The sequence below is a fragment of the Colobus angolensis genome, unplaced genomic scaffold, assembly GCF_000951035.1.
Source record: "Colobus angolensis palliatus isolate OR3802 unplaced genomic scaffold, Cang.pa_1.0 Scaffold143, whole genome shotgun sequence".
NCBI classification, from domain to species: domain Eukaryota; kingdom Metazoa; phylum Chordata; class Mammalia; order Primates; family Cercopithecidae; genus Colobus; species Colobus angolensis.
Genome location: NW_012114522.1, coordinates 2,935,521 through 2,952,508, shown reverse-complemented (window position 1 = coordinate 2,952,508; position 16,988 = coordinate 2,935,521). Strand labels below are relative to the sequence as shown.

The window sequence follows — 16,988 nt, the reverse complement described above, 5'->3', positions numbered from 1 at the left end:
GGGGGCCTGTCCTGTCCGGGGCCTGCCAGCCCTGCGGCCCCGGGCAAGTGGAGTGTGCGAGTGTGCATGTGTGCGGTTGTGCGGGTGTGCGAGCATCACGTGCATCTGTCCTCAGCAGCCCGAAGCTTGCTGTGCACGCTGCTGATGCGCTCTCCTCCCTGGCACTCTTTGTGTCTGTGCTTCCACATATTTTCTTCTTGGGTTCACGTTTACTGGGACGACGAGAGACAGCGCGAGCGAGCACGTCCTTTGAGTCCTCCTTACCCTGTTTTCAGAGCCGGGCCAGGCCCTGCAGCCCCCTTAGAGGCCAAAAGGGCCTCGCCTGCCATCCGATGAGCCTTTGTGTGGAGATGAGACTGCGCTCCGAGCTCTGGAGCCCAATGAGGTGGTCAGGTTGCAACAGCAACCAGGCGTGTTAAAACCTAGTTCCTTTGAATATGTTTCATTCACCAGTCCGCATATTAACTTTTGTATTCTCAATGCTCTGGGAGGAATATGACTATTAGAAAAGGACTCCTGAGAGTGCTTTCCAGAATGCCAACGTTCCCAGTAACATAGAGGACGCTTTCCAGGAGGGGACTGCAGCTGGTTACAGAATCCTGGCCAGAGGAACCACTCAGGTGTTCTCAGCGGTTTTACTTACCATGAGGTCAGGCTTCAGGGGTTACCCGGGGCTACCTTTTGGAAGGTGGGACCTTTGTAAGAACTGTGCAGGCCATTATTCCCCCTCAAAATGGCAAAATGGAGCCCCTCCCAGATTCTAAATTGGGCTCCCCCCTCCCAGACAGTTGCTTTTACAAATGGCCAAGTGTGAGTCCAGCCCGTGTTGTGGACACTTTCAGTCTCGTGCCCTTTTCCACAAGCAGCCCTCTTAGAGTGGAATGTTTTGAGGAGTAATTTCGTAGTATATAGTGACACTCATACTCCTGTTATTTCTGGGCACCTGCTTTGGCTCTGCACCTTATGCTCGTTCTCATTTAATCTTCAGTTGCAACAGATGAGGAAACAGGCTTGGGGATGGAGGAGGAGCTCAAGGTCACGCTGCTGGTGGTGCTGGCTCAGACCAGGCCTGCCGCTGTCCCCCAGTGCTTCCCCAGGTCCTCAGCCTCTGCAGATGTGGCCGCCGCGCTGTCACAGCATTAGTTCAAGTCTTTTGTTAGGTACCACTCGGATGGCCGGCCTTCCTACCTTGGCAGCTTTATTCCAGGTGCACTGCCAAATCCTCAGGTTATTTTCACTGGTTAATCTTGATACTGCAGACAGTGGAGTAGGAGATTTAAGCACAGGATTTGACTGATGACCCTTTCTTCTTCTAGCTAAAATAGATTTCCAGGGAGCCAGAGGCCACCTTCCTGGAAGTCAGGGAGCTTCTACTAGCAGGTTATTGACATCATTGGCTATATTTTGTAATGTTCCTCCAGTTCATAAGTAGCATTGATGACCCTTCTTGTCTTTCTACCAGGAATACTTTCTTTTTTTTTTTTTTTTTTGAGACAGGGTCTTGCCCTGTTGCCCTGGTGCGGTCATGGCTTACTGCAACCTTGAACTCCTGGGTTCAAATGATCCTTGTCTCAGCCTCTTGAGTAGTTGGGACCACAGGCACAGCACCTCTGTGGCAGGCTTAGGAATACTTTGTCATTGTTTGAGAATCATGATCCTTTCTTTTCCCTCTTAAGACAAACGTGCTTTGAAGCAGGCTTTCCGTTCCTCTTTTTAAACTAACATTAAACCTAATTCAGGAGTCTCGTGCCCTTCTTGTCTTTAGCACTGGGCAGATCACACGTGGAATGTAGACCCTGCCCCAGGATGCATCTGAGGGGCTCCCCATACCTCACAGTCTCTCATCTGGCTCTCCCCTCTCTCCTGGGGCTTGTCCCAACACCTCTGGGTAGCGTGTTTCTGGAGCAAAACAACTTTGACTCTGCACCATTCCCGGTTGAAATCCTGGTGCTAACATGAAGAAGCCTGCTTGTGGGCGTCTCCTGGCCACTGCTTCTGACTTCAGAGTGCCTGTTCCTCTCGGCCTCTAGCCCACATCTTACTTGTCTGTCCACTCTGGTGGCCCCGTTGTGGAAGCTTCCCATGTCCCCCTGGCCTCAGGCATCCTGCTCTTCCTCCCACAGCGTGTGGCTCGCCCCTCCTGGCATGCCTCACGGTCTCACCTGTGTGGGAGCCTTTGCCTGCATCGTATTGCCCCTGTGGAGTGAGCCCTGCTGGGTTGGAGGTTGAGGGCCTCCTAAAGTGCCAGGCCTGCTTCGTCCCTTCACAGATTAGCTTCCTCTTTTCCACATGGCCCCTTCCCTCTTGCCCTGCTTGCTGAGTCTCTTGCACATGGCCTCTGCATGAGACTGGGGCTCTGCTCAGGCACCCTGCCTCCGTGCTTTTTTTCTTCAACCTTAGCTGGGTCATCAGACCACACTCCACAAGTTAGCTGCTAGTGAGGTGCGCCTGCCATGTTGGTATGGTCTCGTCTTTCCCAGCATGATTCCTTATAAGCTACCCAGAGCAGGGACTTTGAGCAACTGTGCTTCTAAACTGGCAGCCTGCAAACTTTTTTGAAATTGTCCCCAGTTAGACACTTTATTTTTATTTTTATTTTTTTTATTATACTTTAAGTTCTAGGGTACATGTGCATAACGTGCAGGTTTGTTACATATATATACTTGTGCCATGTTGGTGTGCTGCACCCATCAACTCGTCAGCACCCATCAATTCATCATTTATATCAGGTATAACTCCCCAATGCAATCCCTTCCCCCTCCCCCCTCCCCCAGTTAGACACTTTAAATTGAGACTCATTGTACTGACATAACTAGGTGTAAAGCTGAAGCAAACTGTCTTTAGGAACCGTGGTTTTTATTGTTTTATTTTTTTAAAAAATGCTGTTATGACCAATCAAACTGATCTGCTGATAGAACTTTGAAGAACCTTATTCTGAATTACTTCTGGGGGCTGGGTGTGGTGGCTCACACCTGTAATCCCCCCAGCACTTTGGGAGGCTGAGGTGGGTGGATCACTTGAGATCAGGAGTACAAGACCAGCCTGGCCAACATAGTGACATCCTGTCTCTACTAAAAATGCAAAAATTAGCTGGCCCTGGTAGTGCACGCCTGTAATCCCAGCTACTCGGGGGGCTGAGGCAGGACAATCACTTGAACCCGGGAGGCAGAGGTTGCAGTAAGCCAAGATTGCGCCACTGCACTTCAGCCTGGGTGACAGAATGAGACTCCTCAAAAATAAATAAATGAATAAATTCCCTCTAGGCTTGTCCAGGGTGGCAGCTGTCACTTAATTGGGCAGTTTATTTTACCCGTTAGGCTGCAGGGCTTCTGACGAGTGCAGGAAGACGGGCATTATTACTTGGTTTAAACCAAGAGACTTCAAAACTTGGTCCCACGTGGAGACGGAGCTTGGGAATGATAAGTTGGACCGAGGTGGACCACACCAGTACTTGCCTGGCACCCAGAAAGGGCTTGGCACTTGAGGGAGTGAGTGGCGAGCCATTTTACATGTGTTCTCTCATTTGACCACCACAGTGGTCTGTACAGTTGCTACTGTTTTATAGCCGAGAACAGGCTGAGAGACAAGACGACTCACCCAAGCCAGTACCTAGAACTCTGGTTTTATTTCCAGAGCCTTAGCCCTTGCTAGCCTGACCCTAGGGCTGATAATCCACAACTGAGTGTTCTTTCTCCAGGTGCTGTTCCTTCCCCTCCGGGATCCTGGGAGCGAACAGTCCTCTTTCTTGTTTCTAAAGTTGATTTGTCTGGTGTGGACAGTGAGCTTACTGTTGTCACTTCCAGGTTGCCCTGGGAGAACCGGGTCTAGAGCAGGACCTGTCACCATTTCCAACGCCGTTTCTCTTCTAAAAGGCTGCCTGACGTTTTGGAAAGGGCTTTGCCTGGGATTTCAAGTATGAGCAGGCCAGGCCCCCTCTATCACTTTGTTATTTTAATCACATCTTGGTCTGTGATTAAAACGTAAGCATCTGACCCTACATCTTTGCTAATTTGTGCACTTAGTTCAGTATTTGAGGTTTTGGTCATGGTTGTGAAAACTACTGAGATTGAATCTGAATGATGGATTATTTCTGATGCATGCCTGCGAGAGGCTTGTGTGAATTCTGTGATGAGGAATGTGGCTGCAGAACCCCAGCGCGTGGCCTGTGACCCAGCTTCCTTGCTTGCCCGCCTGGGGAGTCACAGACACCTCTGGGTCCCCTCATCCCTTTGGTGCACAGGGAGTGCTGGAGAAACGGCAGCCTTTGTTGGTCTGTGGCACTTGCTTTTTCTTCTCCTCAGACCTGAAACCACTGGAAAAGGCAGAAAACCGTGCCTGTCTCAGGTACTGCATCCCTGCTTTTTTTTCTTGAACCTTTGTTGGGCCATCTGACCACAGCCACAGCTTTGCGCTAGTGAGGTACAGCGTGTCCTTGTGCAGTACTTGTTGGCTTGGTCTGGGGTGGGGTAGCCCCTTTAGGGAGCTGGTGTGGAGGGAGATAGAGTTAGCCCAGCGTGGTCTGGGGGTGGGGTAGCCCCTTTGGGGGGCTGGTGTGGAGGGAGATGGAGTTAGCCCAGCGTGGTCTGGGGGTGGGGTAGCCCCTTTGGGGGGCTGGTGTGGAGGGAGATGGAGTTAGCCCAGCGTGGTCTGGGGGTGGGGTAGCCCCTTTGGGGGGCTGGTGTGGAGGGAGATGGAGTTAGCCCAGCGTGGTCTGGGGGTGGGGTAGCCCCTTTAGGGGGCTGGTGTGGAGGGAGATGGAGTTAAACCAGTGTGCGCGTGTAAAGCACTCGGAAGTGCTGGGCTTGTTAGCGTCAGCCGCTGCCGCTGTTTGTTGCTGTTGGTAATAGTAAGAAGCTCTGACTGAAGCGATCTGACGTTTCTGGTCATGACTCAAGGCTTTTACTTCCTTTTACTCCTACTTTTTGTATCTGTGCTGTTGGCAACTTGGCAGGGCTCCTGGATTGTTCTTTGGCACTAGAGCGTGATTTTCTGCCTTTTCCGTGGTTTCAGGTCTGAGGGGAGAGAAAGCTAGTGGCGCAGAGTAACAAGGGCTGCCCTTCTCCAGCAGTCCCTGTGCACCAGAGGCTGTGACGTCGCCTCATTCCTTCCAGCTGCCCTCATGGGGTGGGGCAGGTGGGGCTTCCCATCTTGCAGATGTGGAAAGAAGGCTTAGGGATTTGAAGTGAGTACCTTGCCCGAGGTCATAGCTGGTGGTTGGTGGATCTGAATTTGCTTCCAGAGCTGTTTGGCTGCAGAGGCCACACCTAAGCCGTGCAGGACTCAGGCTTTCCCCTCTAAAACTGCACACTTGTGGGTTTGAGTGTATTCACAGATGATGCTGGGCCTGCTCAAGGCGGCAGACTGGGAGTCCTGCAGGCCCAGCCTTGCTGGCTGTATGCTTCAGGCAAGTCACTTCACTTTGAACCTCAGTTACGCTGTCCGTAAAATGGGTGACACTTACCAAGCAGATTGCTGTGAAGACAAAATGAGTCCACACGCACAGAGCACACAGAAGCCGATGGAAATGGGCATCCACATCCTGCCATGGCTGATTTTGGGCCCAACATCTCTGGCCTTGGTATACAGTTCACCAGACCAGGCTTAGCAGATAAGTAGCACCTCATGGGGTATGTGTTACTAATTCTTGTTAAAATGCAGCATGCCTCAGAATCTTAACACACAGCTTTTGGCTGATTTCCTATGAAATTGGTGACTTTGACATTCAGGTGCTAGACTGAAGCTTCATGAGGGCCAGTGCCGTGTTAGGTCATGGCTGTGTACCCCGTACAATGTAGATGCTCAGATGCTTGAATCCAGCAAGGAATGAGTCCGTGTTTTCAGTTTCTGGTAAGTGGAAGTAATTTTAGAATTGTAATGAAACCATGTTAAGCCACAGTAGACAGTGTTAAGACATGTGACCATGTACATCCAGGTATACAGAGACCACCCCTCCGAACTGCTGCTTGGTGCACATCCTTCTCATAGCCTGTGTATTTTGAGGAAATAATCTCTTTCCTTCTACTTTTTAGAGGCTTTCTGGCTAAGAGAATAATTGCTTGCCGCATAATTTCACCGGTAACACCCCTCTTGACAGCTAGTGTGCCTGAAATTCATTTAGCAATTTCTTACTACCTCATGACAAACATGAAATCTTAGGTTAACGCTACCTTTCTTTGTCCTGTCTTCTCAATGAGATTATCTTCCCTTCAGGGGCAGTCCTGAGAGCCTTGTCTGTAATATCTTGTTAATTTTCTATAATCATCTTAAATGATTGTGGTTTTGATTTTGCACAGAGCGAAGTACACACACGTTATTTCAGAAGCACCAACTTGTTCGGCTCTCCTGAGTTCTTCTGGCTGGGCGTTTGGAATGTGGGTCACCAGGTGTGACCGAGCTCTTGTGGTTGCAGTGTGTGGGTGAACCGGTGACCCAGTGGTGTGGAGGCTGCTCTTAGATTTCCAGGGCATGGCAAAACTATTTATATAACAATTTGCAGTGGTGGCTTCCCAGTGGCCATGATAATAATCAGTTAAAATGTACAGTGTCCAGAAGACAGAAAACATGCCTCTTACCCAGGAGACAGGAGACCTGAGGCAGCGTTTGATGATGAGATCCTTTATTATTTCCCCACCAGCGAGGGAAGCGCACAGTCATGTCATAAAGCAGTGGTCTCAACTTTGGAACTCTAAAACCCCTTTAGGTTGGGCGCAGTGGCTCGCGCCTGTAATCCCACCAATTTGGGAGGCTAAAGCAGGTGGATCACCTGAGGTCAGGAGTTCAAGACTAGCCTGGCCAACATGGTGAAAACCCATCTATACTAAAAGTACAAAAAATTAGCCAGCCATTGTGGTGGGCACCTCTGGTCCCAGCTACTTGGGAGGCCGAAGCAGGAGAATCGCTTGAACCGAGGAGGTGGAGGTTGCAGTGAGCCAAGATCACGCCACTGCACTCCGGCCTGGGCGACAGAGCGGGACTCTGTCTCCAAAAAGACCCCTTTAGTCAGCGGCTTTTCCTTCTGAATAGCAGGAAAGACTTTCGGTGAATTGTCCTCGAAATTGGCTTAAGAGAGTTTCATGACAGAACAACTTTCTTGCGTTCCGAGGACTTCATTCTATCTGAATGGACCTGGAGTCATCCTGGTTTCTTTGTCCTAGGAATATGAAGACAAGGCTGGAAGACCTGGCAAGCCACCCTCTCCAAAGCAGAATGTGAGGAAGAATCTTGACTTTGAACCACTTTCCACCACCGCACTCATCCTCGAGGACAGACCAGCGTGAGTTTAAGAAGAATCTCTGTAGAGTGTTTGCTTTTTTAGGAAATAAGCACAACTTGCTAAGCACCTTTTTGTTAGAGAAGAACTAGGGTCAGAAAGGGAAGAAGAATAAGCCAGAAGTACGTCTTATTCCCTATATTAACATGTGTTCTGTAATGATAGTAAATGACCAGTTTGGAAAACTGTCCTGTAGCATAGAAGTTTTGACCAGGATTTTCCATTCAGGTGATTTTTCTTTTTTACTTTAGCATTTAACAGTAAGTTGTCGGCTGGGCGCAGTGACTTACACCTGTAATCCCAGCACTTTGGGAGGCCGAGGCGGGTGGATCACTTGAGGTCTGGAGTTCGAGACCAGCCTGGCCAACATGGTGAAGCCCTGTCTCTACCAAAAATATAAAAAATAGCCAGGTGTGGTGGCGGGCGCCTGTAATCCCAGCTACTCGGGAGGCTGAGGCAGGAGAATCACTTGAACTGGGAGGCAGAGGTTGTGGTGAACCGAGATCCACTCCAGCCTAGGCAGCAAGAGCAAAACTCCATCTCAAAAAAAAAAAAAAAAAAAAAAGAAGCAGGGTGTCTTCTACTGTTAATTCTTATCCTTGAAAATTTGTGTTGGGGAGAGAAATGGAGGACTGGAAAGTTAGAGGCCATCAGGAAAAGACTCTGCCCTTTGAAGACCAGTCGTTTTCATGCTCTGAAAGGTGAACTGGCGGACTCTCCTGCAGCAAGTGGTGGTGGTTTAAAATGTCCCAGTGAATATAGATCCTGTTGTGTGAGGGACACAGGCAGCCAGACACTCCTGCCCTCCCTTTACCCTAGTGCCAGTACAGTCACAAGCACACTTCTGAAAGAGAGCACGAATTGCATTTTTTTAATGGGTTTTGAAGGTATACCAAGGTGCTTAGAACTAAGGTGCACATCTGTGTATACGTAACAAGACAAATGAACCATGTAGCTAGTACAAAATCTGTTCACTTTAAAAATCTGGTCAGGACATGTTGTCATACATACATGTAACAAATGCTGTTAGAGCGCCCTGCTTCAAGAATTAAGTGTTGACAGTTATTAGAGTATTGCAGTCAAATCAAAGTTTCTTTGGAGTGTGGGGTGAAAATATACCAAAAGATTGTTTATTACTGTTGCAGTTGTGGATAGTTGTTATTTTCTTCCTGCTAATCTTTATCATTCATTTTTTTTTCTTTTTTTCTTTTTCTTTTGAGATGGAGTCTCACTCTGTTGCCCAGGCTGGAGTGCAGTGGCGTGATCTTGGCTCACTGTAACCTCTGCCTTCTGGGTTCAAGCGATTCTCCTGCCTCAGCCTCCCGAGTAGCTGGGACCAAAGGCACGTGCCACCATGCCTGGCTAATTTTTGTATTTTTTAGTAGAGACAGGGTTTCACTGTGTTGGTCAGGATGGTCTTGATCTCGTGACCTCGTGATACGCCCGCCTCGGCCTCCCAAAGTGCTGGGATCACAGGCGTGAGCCACCGTGCCTGGCCCATTCATTTGTTTTGTAGTGAACTTGTTTTTGTAAGAAAGTATTATAAAAGCTTGTGAAAGAACTGTGTAATCTTAAAAAAATGAGTTTTTAGTGTTTGAGCTTTCTATGTTTTAGGAAATTATGTTTCAGGTTTTTTTCTCAAAGACTTTTATGTGGTATTTATAATGGTGAAAACTCGTTTCTTTCCTATCAAGAAATCTCCCAGCAAAACCAGCTGAAGAAGCTCAGAAGCACAGACAGCAGTATGAAGAAATGGTGGTTCAGGCCAAAAAGCGAGGTAATGGGGTTCACACTTGCTGGGTTAGATCGGGCAGCACAGGATTTGTGTCTTTCTGGTTATCTTCTTTTTACTATTTAGAGTCATAGAACCTGAACTTCAGTCATTGAAATTTGTAGTCTTCCAAAAAAAAAAATGCAAGTGGAAGGCCCCCACAAGTGAAAACAGGGCCGCAGGGTGGCATGGGCAGGCCACAGGGACTCGGGGACATAGAGGTAGACAGAGAGGAGAAGTGGTGAGACCGCAGGATTTGCTGGGAGCCTCCCAAGGAGGCCTCTCTCATCCCAGAAGCCCCCAGAGGCGTCCCGGGTGGGCTGTAAAGCCCCAGGCTTTGGAGTAGGGCGCCTGTGTCTCTTGTGAAAGGTTACTATCCATTCCTGGTAGCTTTATTCAAGAGAAAAGCACTTTGAACTGACTTGAGAAAGGTGACTGTGTAAGATAGAAATACCAGACTACAGAAAGTTTCAGCCATCAATGATAGGTACATTTCTTTCCCTCTCTGGGTTGTTGTTTAAATTTCCAAGAAGATGATTGATAAAATTCCTTGCAACACTTAAACTCTTTTTCTAGGAGATTTTAAAAACATATAACATGGATGTGAGGGCAATTTGGCTGTCGTATCTGTCACTCCATTGATCACCAGGGTTGATTTGGCTGATCTGCTAGCTAGCCCGGTGTCCCCTTCCCCACTGGCACTCCAAGTGCGTCCCTCCTGAAGCTGTGTGTTTGGTCAAAGAGAATGACCATCCCCGATAGAGGACCAGTCTTCAGTCAGGGTATATGAGTAGCTACACTCTGCTGCTGGAGCGTCCAAACAGGCTCCATTGGTAGGAGAATGTACAGTCGTCAGGCTTCCGAGACTCCAGACACATCCAAATGAGGCACTGCCAGTCTGCCTTTCTAAAAATAAAAATAAAAAAGACCAGGCACGGTGGCTCACGCCTGTCATCACGGCACCTTGGGAGGCCAAGGAGGGTGGATCACCTGAGGTCGGGAGTTCGAGACCAGCCTGACCAACATGGAGAAACCCTGTCTCTACTAAAAATAAAAAATTAGCCAGGTGTGGTGGGGCATGCCTGTAGTCCCAACTTCTCAGGCGGCTGAGGCAGGAGAATCTCTTGAACCCGGGAGGTGGAGGTTGCAGTGAGCCGAGATCATGCCACTGCACTCCAGCCTGGGCGACAGTGGGAGACTCTGTCTGAAAAAATAAATAAATAAATAAAAATATATAACAATGTGGTGTATACGTACAGTGGAATAATATTTGGCCTTAAAAAGGAAGGAAATTCTGGCACATGCGGCCACATGAAGGAATCTTGAAGATACCCTAAGTGAAACCAGTCAGTCCGAACAGGACAAATGATGTGTGATCCACCTCTGTGAGGCCCCTAGAGCAGTCCAACTCACAGAGAGTCAAATGGGGGGTGCCAGGGGCTGGGGAGACAGGGAGTGGGGAGTTAGGGTTTGATGGGGACAGTTTCATTTGGGCCAATGAGAAAGTTCTGGTGATGGACGGTGGTGTGGTTGTGCAGTCGGAATGTTCTTAATGCCACTGAGCTGTATAGTTAAAATGGTAAATTTGACCACACGCAAAAAGAGTATATGTAAACTAAATGCATAGTATTTCTCAGAGTTGCTATTTGTAGATTAAGAGTAATGCTCAAGGCTGGGCGTGGTGGCTCACACCTGTAATCCCAGTACTTTGGGAGGCCAAGGCAGGCGGTCAGGGGTTTGAGACCAGCCTGACCAACATGATAAAACCCCATCTCTACTAAAAATACAAAAATTCCCTGGGCGTGGTGGTGGGTGCCTGTAATCCCAGCTACTCAGGAGGGTGAGGCAGGAGAATCACTTGAACCCGGGAGGCGGAGGTTTCAGTGAGCCAAGATTGTGTCACTGCACCGCACCCTGGGTGACAGAACAAGACATCCAAAAAAAAAAAAAACCAGTGATGTTGGAGCTGTTAGAGTCAGCATGGAGCCTGCATCTGGAAGGGGACAGGGCTAGGAGTGCAGGAGGGGCTTCTCGTAATGTTCGGTTGTTTTGATCAGGATGGTAGTTTCAGGGATTTTTGTGTTTTGTAGTAACTGAATCATGTTCTTTCTTTTCTTTTTTTTTTTTGAGACAGAGTCTCGCTCTGTTGCCCAGGCTGAAGTGCGATGGTGCTATCTCGCCTCACTGCAACCTCTGTCACCTGGGTTCAAGCAGTTCTCTTACCTCAGCCTCCCAAGTAGCTGGGACTACAGGCCCCTGCCATCACACCCAGCTAATGTTTGCATTTAGTAGAGATGGGATTTCACCACTTTGGCCAGGCTGGTCTCGAACTCCTGACCTCAGGTGACCCGCCCTTCTTGGCTTCCCAAAATGCTGGGATTACAGGCGTGAGCCACTGCGCCTGGTCGACTGAATCATATTCTTCTTTGTGTACTTTCCTGTGTAGATGTTACACTTTGCAAGCTTACTAAAGGGTGGATAACGCCTGACCCTTCTGGAGTCCATCTGGTGCAAAGTGAGCACTGGAGCTGATGCTCGCTCTGCTTCAGGGCCGTTTTCCTGGTGTGTCTGCAGTGTGACAGGAAAATCACCTTGCCTGGAAATGGTCCATATCAGTTAGTAGATCATTGTTTTTCTAAATTGTGATTTCTAGAGCTGAAAGAAGCCCAGCGGAGGAAGAAGCAGCTAGAAGAAAGATGTAGAGTCGAGGAAAGCATTGGAAACGCTGTGCTCACCTGGAATAATGAGATCTTACCCAACTGGGAAACAATGTAAGACATGGCTCTGGGTGCGGCTGAACTGCAGAGCATTTCTGTCTAGACTCTGTGGGCCACAGCCGTAGTCGTCATAGCCAGCAGTGACACCCTGGATGCAGCGAGTTGAAGTTGCATCATCTTCCTTCCCTCTACCCTGGCTCAGCCCGTGCCATTCCTTGCTTGGAGACTGTGATAATCTCTTCTCCTCCCTTCCAGTTCACCTTCTTCTCATCTCCTGAGCCAGCTTCTAAAGCATGAGTTGGTGTCACCTCGCTTAACCTAGAATTTCAGTAACTTCCTGTGACTCTCAGTACACAGTTTGAACCCTTAGCTTAGCGGGCAATACCCTTAGTGAGGTGGCCTTCCTTCCTCGGCAGCCTCACCCTCGGATGCCTCTCCTCCGCTTGGACAGAGCCCTCTCCCTAGGGAGCCCCCCATAGGTGTTGCTGCTTTTAAACCTGGGGCCTCACATGTTCCAGGCCCTGTGCCCAGAATGCTCTTATCCTGTACCTCCTCAGCCAGCTAACTCCTGTGTGCTCTCCAAAGCTCAGGGAAGACTTTGCTGCACCTACCCTGGCTCTAGGGCCCTGTATTTCTCTGTACACACAGCTGTCTGTTTAGGCCTCTGTCTTCCTCTCTTTGAGGATAGTGACCCCAGTGTCCAGTAGAGTGCACCTGGCAGAGTCTGGCAGCTGCTGCCCTCTTTACATCTGAGGGGCAGTTGTGGGTCTTGTTTTTATTCTTGTGTTCAGAACGGTGGGGGCCGGTGTGCAGGCGGAAGTCCCAGGGCTGCGCACAGAGGCATTTGGGGAGCTTGGATGCCGGCTTCTCTTCTGCTCGTCCCACATGTCAGCACTGCAAGGGTCACACGGCCCTTCTCAGGGTCTCCACTAGGAAAATATGCTCAGAGCATGCTTTTTAACGCAGTGTCCTCAAAAGGGTTGATGCTGTCAGGAAACGCTTTATACCTGTTCTCACAGGGGATCTAGTAACAAGAACAGAGGTTCTCAGAATGCTTACTGCTCCCACCGAGGGAGACCACTGGTCCATCCTACAGGGCTCTGGGTTGAATGTGGTCTGAATGCATTGCATACAGACCCGCAGCAGCTCCCGCTGACGGCACACCGACGCTGCCTGGCACTGCTCTGGGTGCTTTTGTACTTTGTCTCACTTCATCCTCACAGTAGCCCTTGGGTGTAGGTTTCATCAGCTTGACTTTCGAGAGAATGGTATAGGTTTAGAGAGAGAGATGATTTGTCCAGATTCCACAGGTAAGAATGGAGTTAGGATGCAGCCTGCTTTCTGCAGCTTCACGCCTGTGCTCCCCACGATGCTGCGTTCAGAGGCACCACGTGGGCCTGGTTTGCCCAGGCTGTTGGCAGTGTGTGTTCCTTGTCCCAGCAGAGCTGAAGGACTCTGTACAGTCCGGAATGTTCTGAGTCAGCAGTTCTTCTCTGCAGTTAGACCGTGCCAGCTCACATCTGGGCGCTGGGCCTGTATGGGCGGTGCGGCAGCCGTCTGCTGACTCTGCTGGGGTCTGCTTCTGTCTCCAGTGCTGCCGCAGTGCCACCTGGCACTCCTCACCCACTCTCAGCTATGTGCTGTTCCCGTAGGAGGCCAGGCCATTGCTTTTTCCTGTGTTTTCTGCTCAGAAAGTCCTTCCCATCCTTCATGTGCTCAGGTCATTCAGAACTTGGCTCCAGAGTGTGCCTGGGCCTCGAGTGTGTGGTGTCCCATGCTGTGCTGTGCTCTTTCATACCTGCCACAGCAGCTGCCCAGCAGAAGGAGATTGTTGGTTTGATCTTTACAGAGTCCTAAAGTCTAAGCTTTCTGAGGGCAGGGGCTGTGCCTGCTAACAACGGTGCATCCCAGTTCTTGGTGGTTCGGGGCTAGGCACGCAGGTAGACAAATGTCTGTGTAGAACAAACTCCAACTCTTGCTTCCATTTTTGTCCAGGTGGTGCTCTAGAAAAGTTCGAGATTTATGGTGGCAGGGAATCCCTCCAAGTGTGAGAGGCAAAGTCTGGAGCTTAGCCATTGGCAACGAGTTAAATATCACCCACGGTAAGTGGCCTTCATGATCCTGGGGGGTCCACCCCAGGCCCTGTGTCTTCTCTCCTTTTTGCCCTGTTGGAAAGAAAGGCAACCATTGCCATGAATCTGTGTCTTTTGAGACACCAGCAGACTGTATCCTTCAGGAGGGAGGCCTGCGTTTAGTGCTGTGCACTCCAGTTACCTGACAGCTCAGTGCAGGAGCCTTTGAGTAGAGGAAGCGTGGAAGATGGGGCTCAGAGCATCGGGGAGGTGCCTGAGCTTCACGGATCCAAGTCCCAGGAAGGCAAGGCTTGACTGGGAAGTGAGTGTGGAAGGGGCAGGTGGTTCTTGCTGTGAGGGTGTTTGTTGTACTGGGGTGTCTGTTGGTATTTTGTGGGATTTATTTCAGGCAGCCTTGGAGGGGACAACATACTGTTCTGGCACGGGGGCCTTGCGGCTCTGGGGGTTTGTCAGCTGGGTGAAAACTATGCTCAGTGATCTCTCGCTGTATTGCATCTACTCAGTTTGCATGTACACCTCCTCCCTCAGACTGAATTCACTTCCCTACATGTCCCGAGCACTCTGCAGCGTGTCCAGTGTGTAATAGGTGCGGTGAGCCCACAGTCTTCAAATTAAGTGATTAATACTGGCAGCCATTCTTTTCACTTCTGCCTCCCTGCCTGCAGTCTGAGTTGTGGAAAGACAGGGCTGCCTTCCTGCTCTTTCTGGGGCCTAGGACCTGCCTGGGGAGTTGACGATGTGGTTTTTATGCTCACGAAGGCCTCGAGTTTAAACGGTTGGTTGGTATCTTCGCTCCCTAGTTGGGGTTTTGATTGTTGTTCTTATCTTGACAGACCAGCTTGGCCTCATCCCAGGCAGGGTCTCCCCTCGCGGAGCATCAGCCGGCTGGCTGGTGACTGGCTTCTGTGCGGTGTGGTCCTACCGAGGAACGTGGGGCCCAGAACTCCCTCTTTTGGCTAAACCCATACCTACCAAAACTTTTTTTTAACTGGTCTGTGTGAGAAGATGAATAACATTTAACTTGTGGAAATGGTTTTTTAAAAGCATCCTCAGAAGTTGAAGTTTGGAGAAGTTACCGAGCATTTATTTCTAAGCTCTGTCTCTGCAGATTGGATGGAATGCACCGTCCTTGGTGTGTGTGTTTAATTGTTGCTTCTCACCGATGCCTGGGTGGATTTTATTTAAATTAAAACCTATGGACCATATTGTTTTGGATTGGGCAAAACCGCTGATGAATCAGTTACATGTTTAGACATGAGTCTTAGACATTTGTCCGAACCTTGGTATTGGCTCGATTTGTGTTCATTGTGTCCGTCTTGTATCGTGAGCCAGGCAGTGTCAGTGGCCCCCACTAGCACTGGGGCTCAGGAAGCTGGGCCCTCACCTGCTGTGCTCTCTGCGTTTTCACTCTCACCCAGCCTAGGTCTCTGCATGTGGCAGGCCCTTAAGAAATGCCTGCCGTGTGAATGAATGCCGCCTTATTGGGTCCTGCTTAATCTCGGTTTTAATACATCTCCAAGCCAGTGTAAGAACACAAACTTGGTTGCTGAGTACCAAGCATCATATTAGGTTCTTTACTTGTGGATCTTATTTAATATCAACACTGCGACCTTGACCTCATTTTCCTCTAGAGAAGGCTCAGCATCCTGGAAAGGCTGGGACTGTGCCCAGGTCTCTGGCTCTTGTGTGTGGGGCCAGGACTCTGATCCTAGCCCAGGCTAATTCTAAAGCCCGTGTTCTGACTTGGGGAGCCCCAAGGTTTTGCTCTTGTGGTTGTACAATTGGAAACTTAGTGAAAGTCAACCTAATAGTACTATTAAAACTTCACTTTTAGGGCCTTGGTCAATCTTGTGCTTTGACATTGGAGCAGGGGGTCTGGGAAGAAGGTGTAGTAGCCATCCAGCCCCCAGCATTCCCCAGATACACACCAGTAAAACCATGGGGGAGAATCCTAAAATGCTTGACACTTTGACCGTTGAACCCCGAGGCTGGTAGCCTGTGTGACTTAACTGTCAAATGTCTCACTTGGGAAGTGATTCCCTGGTGACCATGGCCACACAATGGTATTCATCCACCTTTGGCCAAAACGACCAAAGCTTGGCCTGCCTCCTAGAGGCCGACAGCAGGTGGAAGTGCCACCAGGTGCATGAGGCACCAGCGCAGAGCAGTGTGGGATTGTCCTGGGAGCATGCATGCTGACTTACTCCTTTGGACACTGATACTATAATAGTGAAACTAGAATTTGGATTACATTTTAATAAAATAGTGTACACTGCCCAGAAGGCAGATGTGCTCTGCTGTATTTTCCAAAAGTAATTATGGGAAAAATAAAGTGCTCAAAATTCCATGGGTAGCTGCAATTAAAGTCTCAGTGATAGACTAGTGATTGCGTGTAACCTGAGACATCTGGGAGCAGATCAGGACCATCAGAGCCAGAGTAGTGGCAGGTGCAGTGGCTCACGCTTATCATCCCATCACTTGGGGAGACTGTGGTGGGGGAAATCACCTGAGGTCAGGAGTCTGAGACCAGCCTGGCCAACATGGCCAAATCCCATCTCTACTAAAAAAAAAAAAAAAAATTCACCGGGCGCAGTGGCATGCACTTGTAATCCCACCTATTCAGGATTCAAGCAGAGTCAAGAAAATCACTTGAATCCGGGAGGCAGAGGTTGCAGTGAGCCGAGATCGTGCCACTGCACTCCCGCCTGGGTGACAGAGCAAGACTCCATCTCGGAAAAAAAAAAGAAAAAGCCGGACAACCAGGAGGCACCTGAGACTGAGACTGGGCTGTGGTGGGGAACAGGGTGCTGAGAAGGAGCTCTGTGGGTTCAGCCTGCACACTTGTCCTTGAAAGAAGAATGGGGCATGGATATACCCTTGGAGGTCTGTGTATGCTAGTGAAGTTGCCTTGTTTAACTATTACCAAACCACCCAAAGAGGCTGTCACAATAAGTTGTGAATATGGGGATTTGGAGGCTGTCATGAGCCTTCTCTGCCAGCAAGAGTCCTGTGTTTTGCAGCTTCTGTGTATTCCTGGGATCTCCCCCACCCCTGCTCTACTGCCAGGCAGCAAGACGAGGAGGCCTGTGCCAGGTGGGGGCAATTGCATCATGTTCTTACTTGAAACCCGATGATTC

The 16,988-nt window shown here is 49.5% G+C and overlaps 1 protein-coding gene across 2 annotated transcripts in view; it reads left to right on the top strand.

Annotated features, from left to right (window-relative positions):
* The window catches only part of TBC1D14 (TBC1 domain family, member 14), a 123,270-nt gene that overhangs the window by 78,523 nt on the left and 27,759 nt on the right, over nt 1-16,988 (top strand). The window contains exons 1-5 of one of the 2 annotated variants that reach the window (XM_011935402.1): nt 110-161; nt 7,155-7,273; nt 8,965-9,047; nt 11,695-11,812; nt 13,754-13,860. In XM_011935402.1, coding sequence (XP_011790792.1) covers nt 9,023-9,047; nt 11,695-11,812; nt 13,754-13,860 — 250 coding nt within the window. In that variant the 5' untranslated portion in view covers nt 110-161; nt 7,155-7,273; nt 8,965-9,022. Of the gene's footprint in view, nt 1-109; nt 162-7,154; nt 7,274-8,964; nt 9,048-11,694; nt 11,813-13,753; nt 13,861-16,988 lie in introns of those variants that run through there. The other variant, XM_011935401.1, reaches the window with a different exon arrangement.